Below are 16593 nucleotides of genomic sequence, written 5' to 3'. Positions count from 1 at the left end.
ACCCCCCCCCAAAACCCACTGAGTCCTACGGCTTGTGCCCATAAATCACCGCTCCGTTTAACTGTTATTACTAAGAGACAGAGAATGTTACAGATCTGAGTGGCAATCTGTCAGCGGTGTTGCTGCTATGGATGTTCTACAAAATAGGGGCACTGGTCAAAATTTATGCTGAAAGTCTACACTAGGCTTGTACCGGTGCCCTTCTGGGAAGATGTTTCATGTACAGCATAGAATTTTCAGTGTTATGATGTAAACTGTAGGTGGGGAAACTTGGTGTTGTGCTTTGGGGGAAGCATCAGTGAAACTTCTGAGAAGTTATCTTTTTGTTCAAAGCCTAAATGAATGCTCTTAAATTCAGTATGAATTAGAGGGGAAAATTCAATATCTTCCAGTATGTCAAACTTCTTTTTATAAGGAGCATAACAGCTGAAATGTGTTTGTTCTTGTGGTTTTTTTAAAGCTTTCAAACTTCCCAACTCTGCTGCAATACTGACATTCAGCACGTTAAATTCTGAAATGTTATATATGTTTTAAGGACGCAGCAATTTCCTGGCTTGTAACTGGTATGGACTGATGGGGGGAAAATGCAGAGCTTGCTGGGAGGCAGAGAAATCTGCTTGAGCAGTCCTTGTAAGAAATCCTTCAGACACTGTTCTCTGTTGCTTCTCTTGCAGACATTATTTCGAGTACCAGGTTTCTTTCCCTTTCCTCCCCCACCCGATTTATGTATACTGGTCTCTCGTTGCTAGGAAAGAAAAAGAAATGGAGAGACGGTAGACAGCTGATGTTGCCTGCAGCAGGAGCAGCTTGCGGCATCAAATGTGACATCAAGTCATCGCTGTGCATTTTGGCTACTCTGATGCCTTGAGTCTGGCTGGGAATGCAGGAGACCTGTTCTCTTGTACTCTTCAGGTTACTAGTTTGTTAGCTTCAGTCAGCACCAGAATCCAGAAGCAAACATCAATCTAGCATCTCAGTGGTGTAAAGCAAGAACTAAAGGGTTTGTTACCTGTACTAAGAGTGCCAAATAACTGAGGAATACACACAAAACAAAGAATTATGGAGTTGTAGCACTCTCTACAGATTTTGGCCCTCCTGCTTTGAGGTCATTTCTGTAGCAGTTGCTTCTGACTCCAAAGGATATTCAGCAGCCAGGAGTTTGATTTGCTCAGCTGTTCCTCAAGGTTGTCTTGATAGCTCAGGAGCACAGCTGGAGTACTGAATTTCACAAAGTTGCCTTTTTGGTTGGAGTGGAAAAAATTAAGTGGTGGGTAAGCGGGGTAATTTAATTTGCGTTTTGCTCTAGCAGCCATTATGCTCTAGCCTTTTATGAACTGAACACAAACGTTTGGCTGTGGTACCCAGGGGCTTATAGCCTTGTCGGGAAAGCTTTAGCCTCTGCTTACTGGCCTTGCCAGGAGTACTTTTTTCACTGACTGCTGGAAGTATTCCAAGGACCCTGGCCCAAATGGCATTTTAGTTCAGATTAGGTGTGCAAGCCTTTGGAGGGAATCTCCCAATTGTCCCGATTACTGTACTTTGCTTTGCATTGTAGAGCAGTCTCGGAGTGCATGGACTGGTTTTCTTTCAGGTGGAACAAAGTCTGAAGATGTGCTCTAGAGGTGTACCTGAGAGGCTCCAACTACTAACTGGCCTTTGGTCCACAGGGCTACGCTAAACCTAGTCTGAAGTAAGACCCTCTGAACTGCAGTTGTTGGTTGCTCAGTGCTGAACTGTTTTGCTCTGCAGATGTGCTCCTGTTAGTCCACATAGTCGGAAGGGTAGGCATAGCTCTGGGGTACAGCTGCTGCTCCTGTCACTTCAACAGGCTCTTCCAGTGTCTGTCCCCAGCCCCATGCCTTTTTGGAGCCAGCCTTGCCCGGGTGTGTGGTTTGACTCCGCGCTGCGTTTATTTTGTTGGTTTCCATATGCAGGGCTGAATGGAAGGTAGAAAAGGTTTTGCTCTGCACCAGTGACCAGACGCCACGTGGTAGGGGCTGGCTGTTCAACTATCCAAATGTAATCTGAAGCTCTCTTTTACACATATCTGGTGTGTTAGGACTTGCAAGGAATTGAGTATCTTCTATTGTGTATCTGTTTGGTACTGTTAAATGGTTAATTATCCTTAAATTAAGAGCACGTGCCATACTTCAGTTGCTTGTAATGCCTTCATTTCTGATCACAGTATGTGTCTTCACATGTCCTATTTGGATATTAATTGGTCTGCATGTTCTCCTGCAAGGAATTTTGTAGGAGGCCAGTGCTAGTAATTGGGCTGTAGACACCTTGCTTACTAGTCTGTTCTCCAGCTGCATTTCAGTCACGTATTCAAGCTCTGCATTAGACTCCTCACTTTCTAGCCTTTGTAGATTGCTTTCGCTAAAGTAAGTCTCTCTGTCCTGGAAAATGAGTGGTGCAATTTGAACATGATGATGCCTAAGTTATTAATGTGCAGGGAAAGTGAAGAAGGAATGTTTTGTTTTATTTACAGTTTAAAAAAAAAAAAAAGGAAATGGATCTGAACCCGGGGCTTCTTTAGTTCTTACAAAATAGGTAACAATATCTTTCATGCTGAGTATACAAAACCACTTCAGTCGTCTTGGAAGCTTTAAGTTTTTAGAAAATGAATGCTAGGGAGGTTACCTGGCTCTGGAAGTATCTAGCAGGTAAGAAAATGATTTTAGGGCTGCAGTGTGTGATTTATGCATGTAAACCCTGCACAAATCCTGGTTTAGATCCTTCAGATTTTTGGGGGAAGTGAGGGAAATAGGGAGGGGGTTCTTTACAGGATCGTGGGGCAGGATCAAATGGCCTTCTCTAGTTGAACTAGGTGAAGAAACATTTCCGTAATGTCCAGCAATTTGTAGAATAACATGACTGATCATCTGCCCTCCTATCAGCAAAGAACAGACATAAATGCTACATACATGCAGTATGTAGCAAATGAGGTTCTACCCTTACTGTGAAGATTTTCCTAAATGTTTTTTAAATTATGATAAATAGTTCTGATAAAGTGAACCTTCTCTTCAGGGGAATAAAACCAAGATCAGAATATGTAAAAAGTAGAGAAGTAGCCAGATAGTCTCATATGGTCAATTAAAAATTATGGAAATTGCTTCCTTTGCTCAAAGCTGTTCCAAAACATGATCTTTGGAGACAATGCAGTTCTCCGACTGCTGTCTGTTTAATTGCGAACAGCAGTTAGTCAGCATCTTCCAGGCCTGTACCTTGGGTTGGCTTTAAATTGAGTGGGATGTCTGAAGTGTACCAGACAGTAACGGGCTGGGATGGAGGGTAATTTAAGGGTTGACTTTTGCTGTTTGCACTGAAGTAGAAGCTTCGTCTAGGGTATCCATAGGACTGTGGCAAGGCAGCAAGCTAGCAACAGAATACAGTGAAATAAAAGGCTGGTAGAGAGAATTAAGCCTTATTGCAAATGCTTGTCTGTAAAACAGTATGTATTGAATACGTTAAAGTTTCTTCATTTAAGAACTTCATCAAATGGAGGGATTGCTTTTTTGCACGTAAGCTGTGTGTTAAATGACTTATATTGAGGTAAAGTGTGGGACAGAGGAACAAAGTATTAAGCCTTTGTGTGTGATGGAGGTATCTGAGTGTGTGTGGTTTCTTTCGGTGTCTCAGTCCATCAGTGAGCTCTGGGATCCTGTGAAGGTCTTTTCTGTGTTGAAATAACGTGCTTAAAAGACTAAAATGAAGGTAAAAGAAAGTGGTGTCCTTGAGTCTGATGGCTTACGAATAGCAAAGGCCTTCTGTGTCTGCTTCTTGGCTGGAAAATCCTAGAAAATATGGTGGGAAGGGATCTCAGGAGAACACATTTGATCTTGCTGGCCTTGACCTTAAAAACTACGCCAGAGGTATTCCTAAGAGCTGTTTGTCTGACCTGAAAACCAACACTAGTGGAGGTTTCCTGGCTGTCCCAAGCAGTTAGTGCTTTACTATATCTAATGTTTTTCCTCATCTCCTTTGCTGCAACTCAGGTTTGTTACTGGAGACTCAAGTTCTGAGGAGAGGTGAAAAGCATTGTATTACTGCTTTCTTTGCAGCTTCCTGGTGTGTAATAGTACTGGAAGTTACTCCCCTCAGTCTTTTATCTCCACTAGATCAAGGAACCCTGCTTATCGCTGTCTTTTTCACATGTCCTGTTTGCTAGACTTGTGATCGTTTCCATTACTTCTGCTTAATCCAGATCTCTCTTGAGCTGCAGCGCTGAAAGCTGGACTGAGATAAGCTTTATTTGCATGGTTCCCTGCTCTGCAGCTGGCACTGAGGTGCCTTGGTCTTTCCATGCACTGAAGACGCAGCCAGGTCAAACCGAGGGGTCTCCTTTCCGGGAGAGGAGCCTACAGCTGAGTGCTGCAGTGTTCAGCTCAATGGTGGTGGAGTCTTTTGAGACGTAACCCCTAACTGCAGTGCTAAAAGGGTAAACCATCATTTAGTGCTGAGAGATGACGAGCAGATATGGCCACCAATAGTACTTATAAAATGCCAGCGAAACAATTATTTAGAAATGTCTGTTAGTAGAAACTAATTGAATTCTGTGTAGACTGGAGTATATAAAGCAGGACGCAGCCAAGAATTAATGAGAGAGAATGACTTGGCATGTGGATCCCTTCATCTGTTTTCCTTCTCAGAATAGTCTGTTTCTAGGGCCAGAATGGGTAGGAGTAGAATGATGAAACAACTGGACATACAAACACAGTGTGAGCATAATTATGTTGAAGAACAATGACAACATCGTTGAATCGCTGTAGAGGGTTGCCACAACTCCTGCCCGGGTAACACAGGAAGCCCAGTGGTGAATGGTTTGAGTAAAAGGAGGTGTTTCCATGTGTTCTGGTGTTCAGTGGTCATTGGTCACAATCCAACCCTTACTTTTCTGTTTGTAACAGTGATATTTTTGATGGCTGTGTTTGAAATTCCACATGAAATGCGAATACTGATATGTTTTTCTGGTCAAAGTATGGGCTCAGAAGTCTTGTCGGGGCCCAAATTCCAGTTTCCTTGTGGTGATAGGGATAGGCTGAAGCTGTTCAGCTGTGGTCCCTGTGAGACACACCGTTGATGTGGTTCACCTCCACTGCTGAAAAGGTGTTTTTCCTTTGCAGGAAGAGTATGCACACATGTACATGTGGTTGTTGGGGCAAGGTCTGGACCCTGCAGTAACTTGGGTGGTGATCATTTCAGCTAGAGCCTTCTGGCAGTGTTTTGCACCCTAATAATAACAACAACAAACAACATGAGTTTAACTACCCTGGAATGGTCTGCTGGCCTAGGGAGAAGATCTAGTCTCATTAGTACATTCTGTGTCTTTATTCCACCCCATCGGCACAGGAGTGGAAGGGAGATAAATACTAACGATAGATTATTGTAAAAATGGATCATTTCACTAAACCAGCAAATGTAAACAACCCCTCTTCTTAAAACCCCTTTGAGGATAAAGAAAGAAAATAAGCAGTAAAAAGCACGCGCAGATGGATGTTATTCTGATAGTAACATGTTGTATTGAAAATGTTAGAAGGGAAGGAATGCTAATCATGCAAAATTGTAGGCAGTGGGGTCATGAGGAAAGTACTGAATTGTAAAGGTTTTCCATTTGTGGGCTAGCTGAAAACTCTCTGATTTGACTAATGTATCATTAAAGGTGTTCTGGCTTGGACCAGTCAGGCTTATTATCTGTCATGTATGTGATTTTGCTAGTATACTGGCACTAGAGAGAACAGAGACTATACGTACCAGAAATAATAATTTGTATTTGGAACTATGTTCCTTTGTTTTCTACACAGGGAAAGAAAACAAAAGTAAGAGCTAACTTATATAGAGAAGTGTTTACTCTAAGAAATTTATAGATTTATGGTAGAGTCAAAGCACTCTCTTAAGGACCACTGTTATTTTTATTTAAAGTTGAAAGTAAATCTTTTTGTTGGATGATAAAGTAAGCATAATTCAGGAGAGTCTGGAATGAGGTAATTGTTTAATTGCTATAATTGCATGTGCATTTTCTGCTTAAATATATTGCTGAGATATCATATGTGATTCTTCAGTTCTTGGCCTAATAACAATGCAATTTTTTAAAAGGTCAGACTTTAAATGTATAACTGCCATCTAAGATTGTTTTAAAACTGGAGCAGTGAAGAGTAAGAGTTTTCTTAGAGTCGAATTCAGAGCTGTTACTCTAGGAAGAGAACACAGATGATAACTTTGAGCCAATTCTTTGGAGCCTTACCAAATTAAAACTCTGTGAAAGTGCTGGGAAGCCTGCAGTTTTGTCCTTGTCATAGAAGAAAGTAGCTTAGCATCCTGGTTATCTGATGTTTTCCATTGTAGTCTTAGTAATTCATCCTTGAGCAAAACAGACCGATATATTTTATCAAAAGGGGAAGAACTGTCTGTGAGGTGGTTTTTACTTTTTGTTGATCAACATTTTTTCTTCTTCAGATAAAATGGAACCTTTTTGTCACTGTTAAGTAACTTTTTTTAATTTCATTTCTAGCTGATAAATTTAGACGGAAACTGGAGGAACTGGAGAAAGACAAAAATTCTTTAAAATTTCAGCTTCCTTCAAGGCATCCTTCAATTAGCAGTTTTTTGGATAGGTTCGTTACCCAAGTTCAAGCAGCATTGCACTGGGCTGCCGATCATTGGTAAGTTTGTTGATTCCTTATTATGTAAAATGACGCTTCTGTTTTTCTCAAAATGGAGAATACAATTTATGAATAATTTTAATAAAGAGTTTTAAGGACCTTCTAACATATCGATATGGAGCTTGTTTATGACCCCCCCCGCCCCTCCCCCTTCTCTTTTTCTTTCTACAATTCTTTCAGAGTTGCCCTGAAAAACATTGATCATGATGAACTGGTGAATTAAATGGAACTTTGCTCACTGATGTTGAGTAGGAATGGGATTGAATCCTTTACACGGCAGCTTGAGCATACAACAGCAAGGCAGCTTGAGCAACGGTTCCCTGTGGAGTTAATTCTGATGCTCCTATTCAGGCAATGAAAGGATATTTAAATATAAAGTAAAAACAGATTCTTTTTTGATATGCATAGATCTTTGGGAGCTTCCTTTTATGTGTCATTTATTAGGTGGCAGTAATGTGCTCAGCCCTGTACAAAGTCACAAAAATAAATTCTCAGCCTTCTCTTGAAGGGATAACAACTTCAGAGATTGGGGGAATGTGAGATGTTGGATGACCCAAGGGAGGCAGTTAGCTTAGGAAGAAAAAATTGTCTCTGTTTCTAGGTCTTTCTTTAGCTGTGCTACTGGTTACTGTTATTAGAAGTAAGAGGATTCTTCATAGGTGTTGCAAGCTATTCTCAAATGCGCTAGCACAAACGAAAGAAGAAAACCCCTTTGTTTTCTGGCAGCTTGTACATATAAAGGCTGCAGTGTGATAGTCAATACATTTGGGTGTAATTTTTGATATACATGGAAATTAGATAAAATCAGTACAGGTAATAGGATTTTATTGCAAAATTTGAGACTTTTAAGGGTATTTTTAGCCTCTATTGATAGTATTTAGTAATGAGGCAGGTTTAAAACAAACTGCACTCCCTCAGAGCTGTTTCCTTCTACCTTCTGAGGCCCTAAGAAGCTGTTTTACCATTCCTTAAAGATTAGGATACCACATCCTGTATTTTGTCATTAAGACGTGTTCGCTCTATGCATTAGTTTGTAATAATGATTTTGGCTTTAGGGGTGGTGTTGTCTTCAGTGTCTTAGAAATTGAGTCACTAAAGCATCCTTGAAATACATAGTCTGCTTATTTTTTTCCTATATAACGTATGTATATTTTTATATATAAAATATCTCATTATATATACATTTATGAAAGTGTTCCTGTTCTTCAGATGATTATATCTGCAACTCTTCTCTTTGCACAGGTCTGAGAGCAGTGCCATTCTTCAGGGTCAGATGAATATCCTCTTCACTTTTCTGTCTTGTGCACACTCCTCTCTTTGAGCTTGAGTTTGACTGTTATTGTGACACCCTTTCTTTTTCTCGCTTGGTTCTTGTAGCCTTTCACACCGCTTTGTCTGTGGTCTCACTCTTGTTGATGCAGCAAGCGTACCCTTTGTCTTCAATAGGAGTGTTTAAAATTTTCTGTTCCAACAGTATTTTTAGATAGTACAGGGTACAAAACATGACCACTTCTTCAAGGAAAATTTGTAGGTTTCAGTTTTTATTTTCATTTTGAGTCGGAACAAAACCAGTATACCCAAGATTTCTTTTTTCACCTGGAAAATTAAAAAGATGATCAGACTAGCCCCAGAAGACCAGATCATTGCAGTTTTACTGTAATCAAGCCAGTCTCATCTTTTTGCAAATAAAGAACTTTTTAAATGAAAAGTGTGTATGGCAGGTTATTTGTTTAATACATGAGACTGAAATTCGTGCCCCAGTTTTGTTTTGCTTGATTAAATTATGAGATGAGTTTTTAGGTGAATGCAGTCGGTATTGACACAGGATATTGGGGGCAGGTGGTAGGAGCCCAGGTTTGGTTATGTTTAGCTTAGGAACAATACCGTGTTCGTGCAATCACCCAGGTTTGGTGAGATCAGAGAGATCTTGTTTCTGTTTGCTCAGTACGAAGTAGGCAAATGTACATGGGATTTCCAAGGAGGTTCTGAGAATAACCTATGTTTATTGTGGAATGTTTCCTAAATTTTCACCACCCACTCAAATTTCTATGGCATACAGCTCTCAGAAAGATGCAGCTCTTACTAAAAGAAGGAGGCTTCAGAGCTGCTGCGAAGTGTAGTTGGTTGGAGCCACAGCAATCTATAATGACTGTAAGGCACATACACAGTGATGGCCTAGCACATCATAATACGGGTGCCTCTTTGATCTATTTTGTTATTACAGGAATACAGTTACACTGTCGTTATGTCTATTTTGTTTAAGTGTTAATGTCATTTATTTTAGTGCTGGGGTTTTATTTTGCGTTTTCAGTACATTTTTCAGTCCACAGAGAGGGAGTAAAGCATGTGTGTCTTCTGATGGTCCTGCAGAAGGAACGGGAACCTCTTGTTCTACACACTTGTTAAACAGCTGTGTATGGAGATCATAATTGCATGATTAATCATGCTTAAAACCAGACTTGTGGTGCATGTTTTATATGTAGCATGGATGTATTTGCTTTGCAAGATTACGATGGGAAATCATGCTTCAAAAACATCCTTTGTTTGAGACAGAGTATTTTTTAAACAGGATATTGAAATGCATCTGTACCCTTTATGTGGAAATGCACGCACTCGTCTCTAGAGATGGATACAGAGATGCAATTGGCCTTGCAAGCGCACATGCTCTTATGCAGGAACATGCAAGACAAAATAGGTTTGCGTTGTTTGCAGGTGCATTCTGAGAGGCTGATTATAGACTTGACACTTAATGTAATGTACTGATTACCTTGGGGTCGAATCATGCAAGGATTTACAGCTGAGGGTTGTACCGACCACTGTGAGGAATCCCACTGACTGCGATTTTGAAAGAACTTGCTGTGCAAGAGAGAAGTAAAATTTGGCATTGTGGAGCAAACACGCCAGATGATCTCTAATGTAGTCTCCAAAAGCTGTCAGAAGCTGCAAAAATGGCTTTGGCAAGTTTCTAAACTTCTGTCTAAGAGATTTTTCTCTGTATTGATAGAAATTACATGCCTTAGTTTTGTCTCTTTCAAGGCAGTGATGGATAAATTTCTGAAATATGAAAAAGCTGGGGGAAGCCTGAAGCTATACAAGTTTTCCTTTTTCCTTCTTCAGCATGTTGTAAAAACAGTGTAAATGTTTGAGATAATATAGGAAGATATGCCAAGAAGAAATCTCTTGTTCTCTAGCTGTATCCATTTAAGATGTAATCATTCTGGTGATGGAGTGTTACAACTCTGAAGGTGACATGTAGCATTCTGATCTTTGAAATCTTTGAAATGTTGATACTCGGCGATAACGTTAATTTTTAGCTTTTTTCATTTTTTTCAAAGGGTTAGACAGGAAGAAGTCCAGCTTTGGCATGAAAACGAACATAAACTTTTGAGATCCATTTACCAGGAGAGGACACAGGTTTCAGCCACAAAACGAAACCAACTTTTTCAAGAAAAGAAATGGTTACAGGTAACAGGACTACAAAGTTGTCTATAAGAACCAGTGCTGTGTGGGGAAAAGCTTGTAAGCTGTCACACAGAATTAAATAAATTTATTGTAATAGTGACTTTGCTTCTGTGCAGCAATTAGAGCCTTGGCTGTAGTCCAGTTGATAATCTAAGTGATGATTGGAGATGGCAGCCACAGGACTTGTGTTAATCTCATTACGGAGAAGCAGAACTGGAAGGCTCGGTGGCTTGTGTGTGTGCTTTAACTTTCCTCATTAGTTTAAGTGTGCTCTTTATGTTCTAATTTGCCATTTTAATATTTCACTGATCTTCAGAAGTTTTTATTCGAAGACAAAAAGTTTTGAGGGAGCAATCTTTCATCCATTTCTGGTTAGAATTGACTATAAATACATATTTACCAGCTTTTGTTCCTGAAAGATGATTGATGCATTTCATAAGGATGAAGGAATCATCATGGAGCAGTTGGCATTTGCCAACAACAACTTTGCACTGACACGTGATGCCACAATGTGGTAATTTGGCAAATGGAATGTTTTTAAGATGGCTTCTGTCCAATTTTAAATCTGCAAGCCTTTTAAGCAAAATTTAGCTCTTTCTTTTCACTGTCCTTCAAAAAAATCTCAGTTTACTGTCTAGTGCAAGTCTTTGCTCCACCTCCTTTTAAACCCTGGTGATCACACTCAGCTATGTGACATCTTAAAGAGCTAGTAGGTCTCGTTTTCCTTTTTTCTGTGGTGTTGTCTTGAAATCTCATTGTTTTTTATACTTTACTTCCTTTGGTGGATCTGATAGTATAATCACCTGTGTATACACATAAATATATATATAAAAAACAAAGAAATGGAGAAAAGCATCACAGGTGGCCATTGCAAAATCTTACTGAGCTGAAGAAATGTCTTTTCTATCCTAGTCATCACCTTTGTGTTGTTTGGATTTATTTCATCAACATGTAAGAGGAGACATAGTCTAGTTCAACATTATCAGTGTCCAGAAAACTATTTTTCGTAATCTAGATGTCCAGCCAGCCACCTCAAGCTATTCAACTGAAAACTGCTGTACTTAAGACTCCATGCCAGCTAATGTTTTTATACTTGCTCCAGGTGAATCTTTATTTCCGTGTAGTTATACTAGGGACAAATTAGCCACATCATTGTACAGGCATGCTATTTATGAGCATTTGATCAAAATTATCATGAATTCCAGGTTCTGGAGAAGTCTGACCTGTGATGTTTGGCTCCCGGCATCCCTTAAGGATTGCTCCTGCCCAAAATCTCACATGATCTGAAATCATTATTTTGTTTTTTTCCCCTCAGCCCTACTTCACCTTCCTTTTCCTTCTACCCTCTCTGCTGTTGGTTCTGCATTTGTCTTCAGGGATTTGAGAAAGCCTGTGACAGCATCTAAAATTTACATATTAATGTTTCTACTGCAATCTGTACTTCCTGGAGAACACCAGCCCATGAGTGAAGTTGGAAGTTTACAATCAGTACTGATTAGCCGTCGTGTTAGAAATCTCAGTTTAAACTCAAATCCACAAAGTAAAACTCCAGCTTATGTTTAGTGAGCCAAATATAATCTGTTGTTCCATGCTGAGACTTTAAGTCCTTTTTATCTGTCCCTGGAGGAGGCTGACCAAGAGCACATTAAAGGCTTCTTGGCATTTCTGAAAAAGAATGCGAGAGAATTCCAGTTTACTGACTAAAATTTCCATTCTCCCAAGAATGCCTGTGAACTATTCCCAAGTAGAACAGCTTTCTCTCTGTGAATACAGATTGTGTGCTTCTGGTATCTATTTATGTTGTAAAAACATTTCAGTACTAAAAGTGTGTTTGTAAAACCAAATTCTGTTCATCTCCCTTTCTGTTCCCATGTAGGTTGCTTATTGCAGTGATTGCAATTACTACATTCTCACAGAATATGAAGGTCTTTGTATTAAGTAGGGCCTATTAAGATTTTGGCAATATTCCCAAGCCAGTAACATAGAGACAGAATTGTCCTTTGTGCACACTAAAAGCCTAATTTCAGACTGAAAGAAACAAAACTGATGTTTTTGGCCTGCTGACCTTTCCGTCCTTGACAGATGCCTGTGGGTTGAAACATGGGCCACTCTGTTCTCTTGTCGCTAAATCTAAAACCAAAAAAGGAGGAAAATATTTGATGAATCTAGTGCGCAGCACTAATAGAAGTTGAAATTTTCGAGCCCGTCAACCTTTGAACGTGCAAGGACTGTTTCTTGTTGTTTTAAGATACTCAGGGAGCTTGCTGCAGTGCAGCAAACCTGAAAATATGGTTGTTGACAAAATGAGCATTAGTGAACTAAAGTTCACTTAAATTACATTGAAAACATTGAATGAATTTAAGGTTTCAAAGTGAAGCACTCAAAAAGCAAAGAAATGCCAAAGTCTGTTATCTGTGCGTAGTATGTATGTTTTATGAGTCTTTAATTGTATGAGCATGCCTTTTTTTGCCTGGATCCCTACTTCATACATTGCTGAAGATGGAAAGTGCTTGTTCAGATGTTCAGAATACCATTTTATCTTCATTACTCAGTATTCGGCCCCAGAACCCTTTCACGGTATGCCACTCAAAACCCTCTTTTGGATGCAGATTTATTAATTTGTGAATGGGCTCTTTTTACAGCATTAATCAACATGGCATCTGAGTGATTCAAAACCACTTAATTTTATCTCCATAACATCGGTTTGGGTGAAGAGATATTCTTATTGCCATTTTACAGATAGAAAATGAAGAAGTGAATTACCATAAAAAGCTATATGGTCGTTTCTAATGTCAGTTTTGTAATGCCTAGTTATTTACCTGAAAAAGTTTTGAGTGTTTTTTTTCCCTTTTTTTTTTTTTTTAGCTGGACTGAATATGGTCAGAGCATGGAATTACGAGCTTTGATTTCTGTTGAGAGTCTATAGATAACGCTTCAGAGACTTCTTTTGTTGGTTGTATGGAAAATGGTGAACGTTCAGTCTGTGGCTGTGTGTTGAGATAATAGTTTAAGTGGCCTGCAATGTTTCACGGAGACTGTAAGAAATGTAGGAATAGAATCAAATTCTCCAGTATGGCATTCAGCTACTTCAATAGCAAGTAGTTATCCTTTGATTTTTTTTTTTAACTCACTTTTCAAATTCTGGGACAAATGAGCAAAAGGCCATATATTAAATAATTTCATTAACTCAGCAACCCAGACTCCTTCATGAAGTGCACCTTCCTTGGGTGCAAGCTACCTGTTAGGTTTTCAAGGAAAAATTAGAATGTGCTCTTGCAAGAAACGTCAGTATCATAATGCACGGGGTTTGAACTTCTGGCAAGATGAGTGCAACTGAGGTTGAAGTTCTGGTCATTTTAAGTCAAGGGAGGGATTTTGTGCTTTTAATTAAAATTAAATATTAATAATCAAAAGGACTGGCCAGGCAGTCAGTGATTCACCACTTGCATCCTGTGCCTGATGTTGGATTGGAAGCCTAGAGGAACCATTGTGGGGATATTCTGCCGGAGGACAGATAGGTGGTTGATCACTTTAGCTGCCAGTCTATAGCAAGATTCTGTTGTCATGGTTGACCTGAGATACTGCTTTTTTTCTGGGAATTTTTTAACTTGGGAAATACCTGTGTATTTTAAAGGTAAAAGGTGACTGACAGTTGGTGTTGGAAGAGGAACCTGAAATTTGGTGTTGAAATGAAGGTGGGGAGTTTCAGACTGTGGAAGCACTAGAGTTTCTAAATACAATAGGCATAAGAATTTTTGTGTGTCAACAAAAGAATGTCTTCTCGTTTAATGTTGTGCTAAACTGGACAACCTTAATTCATGCTACTTCTGTAGCATACTTGTACTGCATTTTGCTAGGGGCAGAGGAGTTTCTTTAACAAGGTTCATAGTAAACTCAGACTTCTGTTCTATGCAGAAAGAAATTGAAGACCTCCAAGCAAGACTGGCCATATTAGAAGCAAAAGATCAACAGCTAAGAAGAGAAATTGAAGAACAGGACAAGCTTATTCAATCGCAGGACTGTGAACTGACTGCTTTACTTGGCTGTGTTTCTTTGAGAGAACTACAGGAAATAAGCAAGGCTGTGGATGACACTTTAGCATCCTCCTATCAAATTCCATTCAGTCTGGATCTTCCAGGGACAATAAAGAGGTATTTAAATTTCAATATGTTGCCAGTGATGTAGAGTCTTGTATCTTCCCAATGTACTGTTGAATTTCTGTTGTTTTCTACGTAATTGTGCCAGCTAATTAGCTGGATTCAGACACTTTAAAATTTTCTAAGGACAGATGTTGAAGTTCTAATATTAATATACTTCCTCAGGAAAGAAGACTTTGTAGTTATTTGAAGGTCTTGCACTTAATATTTTTTTATGGTAAAGAGCCACTTACAGAAAGCATATGTATCCATCAACTGTTAATACTTATCAGTTTAAATTATTTCTTGTTAACTGGTGGAATTTTTTCCCCAGCTTCGTAATGCAGTAATTACAACATATTTCTCACAGCCTGAAAGTGTGTACCAAATAAATATTAGAGGTGCTTCTTGCTTCAGTGAACTTCCAATTATAATAAAGTCTGATGTGATGAGTGTTAGGCTCAGACAGTGGACTTCAGGTAGTGGGGGAACGGATAAAGCATGAAGACTTTTGGGACATCTACAGTTAAATGCACAGCGTATGGTTCCTTTAAATGAAAAAGTAGCTACTCTTGGTAACTTTTTGGAAATTACCTCATCTTTATTTACAAAAGCAATAGAAGCGCTTCAGGGCCTAAACTGTACTGGCAGTCAATGGGACGTTGGTGATGGAACTTTGAAAGCATTACTGCTGCTGTGTCACCAGGACAAAATAAAATTCCTGTTTATCCTAACTTGCATTTCTTTCAGATAAGCAATAACTATGTTGCTTGCAATTTTTTTTCTCCCTTCATGTTTATTGGATTTAGTTTGGTTATATTAACATTCATGAGAAATTGCTGCTCATGTGTGCTAATTTATGCAGATTTTTTTCTTAAAGTCAGCAGAACATTTCGTAGAGGACATACATTCCTCTCTTTTGAGGTTTGTTTGAAATATAAATTAGGTTATGGAAAATAGTTTCTTGAATTAAGTTGAGTTTGTTTTAATAGTATCTTACACCTATATTTCCGAGATTGAGGAATAAAAGGTCTCAAGCAGTCTGTCCAAGAACCCGTGCTTTATTTTGAGTTTTCTTGGATTTGCTTACGAAAGAATATTCAGGTATTTCTTTTTTCTCTCACATTGCTGATGCAACATTTGAGTTGCACTTATCTTTAAATAATTTCCCAAAGAGTTGAGTTAAATTAGTACTGGTTCAGGAAGAATTTGCTCCGAGTTCTTCGCTCACTGGCACCACAAATAACACAATCACTTGAGGGAATACAGGCATTCATTATTCGGAATGGGTTCAGAACTTTAATGAAGATTTAGAATTAATTTCTTTCCTTTCTGTTCGATTCAAGGCATCTTTTAAAAATGAACTTTTCTGTTTTAGTTTTGTTTGTTGATCAAATTTGTGTCACCAGGGCCAACGATCAGGTGTTTCTGCTCTCTCTCTCCTGTAGCTGGAACTCCCCTGTTGCAGGTGGGGACAGGTAAATGCTGGTTGGGGCTGCACAAGTAAGCACGCTTAGGCAGGCATCTGTGACAGCCTTTGGGAACAGTTTAAATCTCCTATGTCAGGTTATAGTTGTGTGCTCTTGTCAAACCCCGAAGCCTTTTCTGACCAGAACTAATGGCAGTGGCGTAGATGCCCACCTGTGGCATGGACACAGGGAAGTTAGAGTCCTTGGTTCAGAATGCGGAAGCTCTGCATTTAGGTCCTCTGCAGCCTGTCTGGATCTGAACCTACAGCCTCAGAGCAAGCTCTTACCTGCTAAGGATTTCAGTGTTCTGGCAGGGAGTGTGCTCCATTACAGTTCTTAAGCTGGATCTTAATGTATCCAGGAATGCAAAAGCAGAAATCTGGCAAAAGGCCAGAAGGCTAACAGGCAAGAGGAGATCTGATTCTGGGAGAGTGAAAGTGGAGAGGATTAATTGTTATAGCACTCAGCTGAGATGAAAGAGAGACCTGGTGGTCATAGCTGTTGAGGGAGTTGGCAACTGTCCATTGATGAAGTGCTAGATTTTTTTTTCTTCTTCTTCTTCCCAACTTAAAAGTGAAGTGAACCGGTAGGAATGTGTCTCAACCTGGCTGATGCAGCCTGTCAAAGAAGCAAGGTACCACTCACTGCCTGTTCAGCAGCTTCTCTCCTCTCTGCAGGAGATGGTGGCTCTCTCTGAATTAAAAACACCTTGTAGGTGTTTTCTCTACATGATGTGGCTTCTTGGTCTGGTAAATTCCATTCAGAATCTGCCCAAGTGTTGTGCCTGCTGCTCTATTGAAAAATGCACAAGCTGTCTTGGGAGTACAGACTGAAATCTCCAGTCCAGCTGTGTGACTCAACCTC

General features: G+C 39.6%; 1 protein-coding gene across 1 annotated transcript in view; it reads left to right on the top strand.

Moving 5' to 3' along the window:
• Positions 1–16593, top strand: part of DISC1 (disrupted in schizophrenia 1) — a 185832-nt gene that overhangs the window by 34580 nt on the left and 134659 nt on the right. The window contains 3 exon segments of the mRNA XM_009329171.1: positions 6512–6662; positions 9998–10127; positions 14040–14275. Of these exon segments, the coding sequence (XP_009327446.1) occupies positions 6512–6662; positions 9998–10127; positions 14040–14275 (517 nt within the window).

Source organism: Pygoscelis adeliae, unplaced genomic scaffold, assembly GCF_000699105.1.
Source record: "Pygoscelis adeliae isolate BGI_AS28 unplaced genomic scaffold, ASM69910v1 Scaffold77, whole genome shotgun sequence".
NCBI classification, from domain to species: Eukaryota; Metazoa; Chordata; class Aves; order Sphenisciformes; family Spheniscidae; genus Pygoscelis; species Pygoscelis adeliae.
This window is presented reverse-complemented; position numbering and strand designations above follow the sequence as displayed.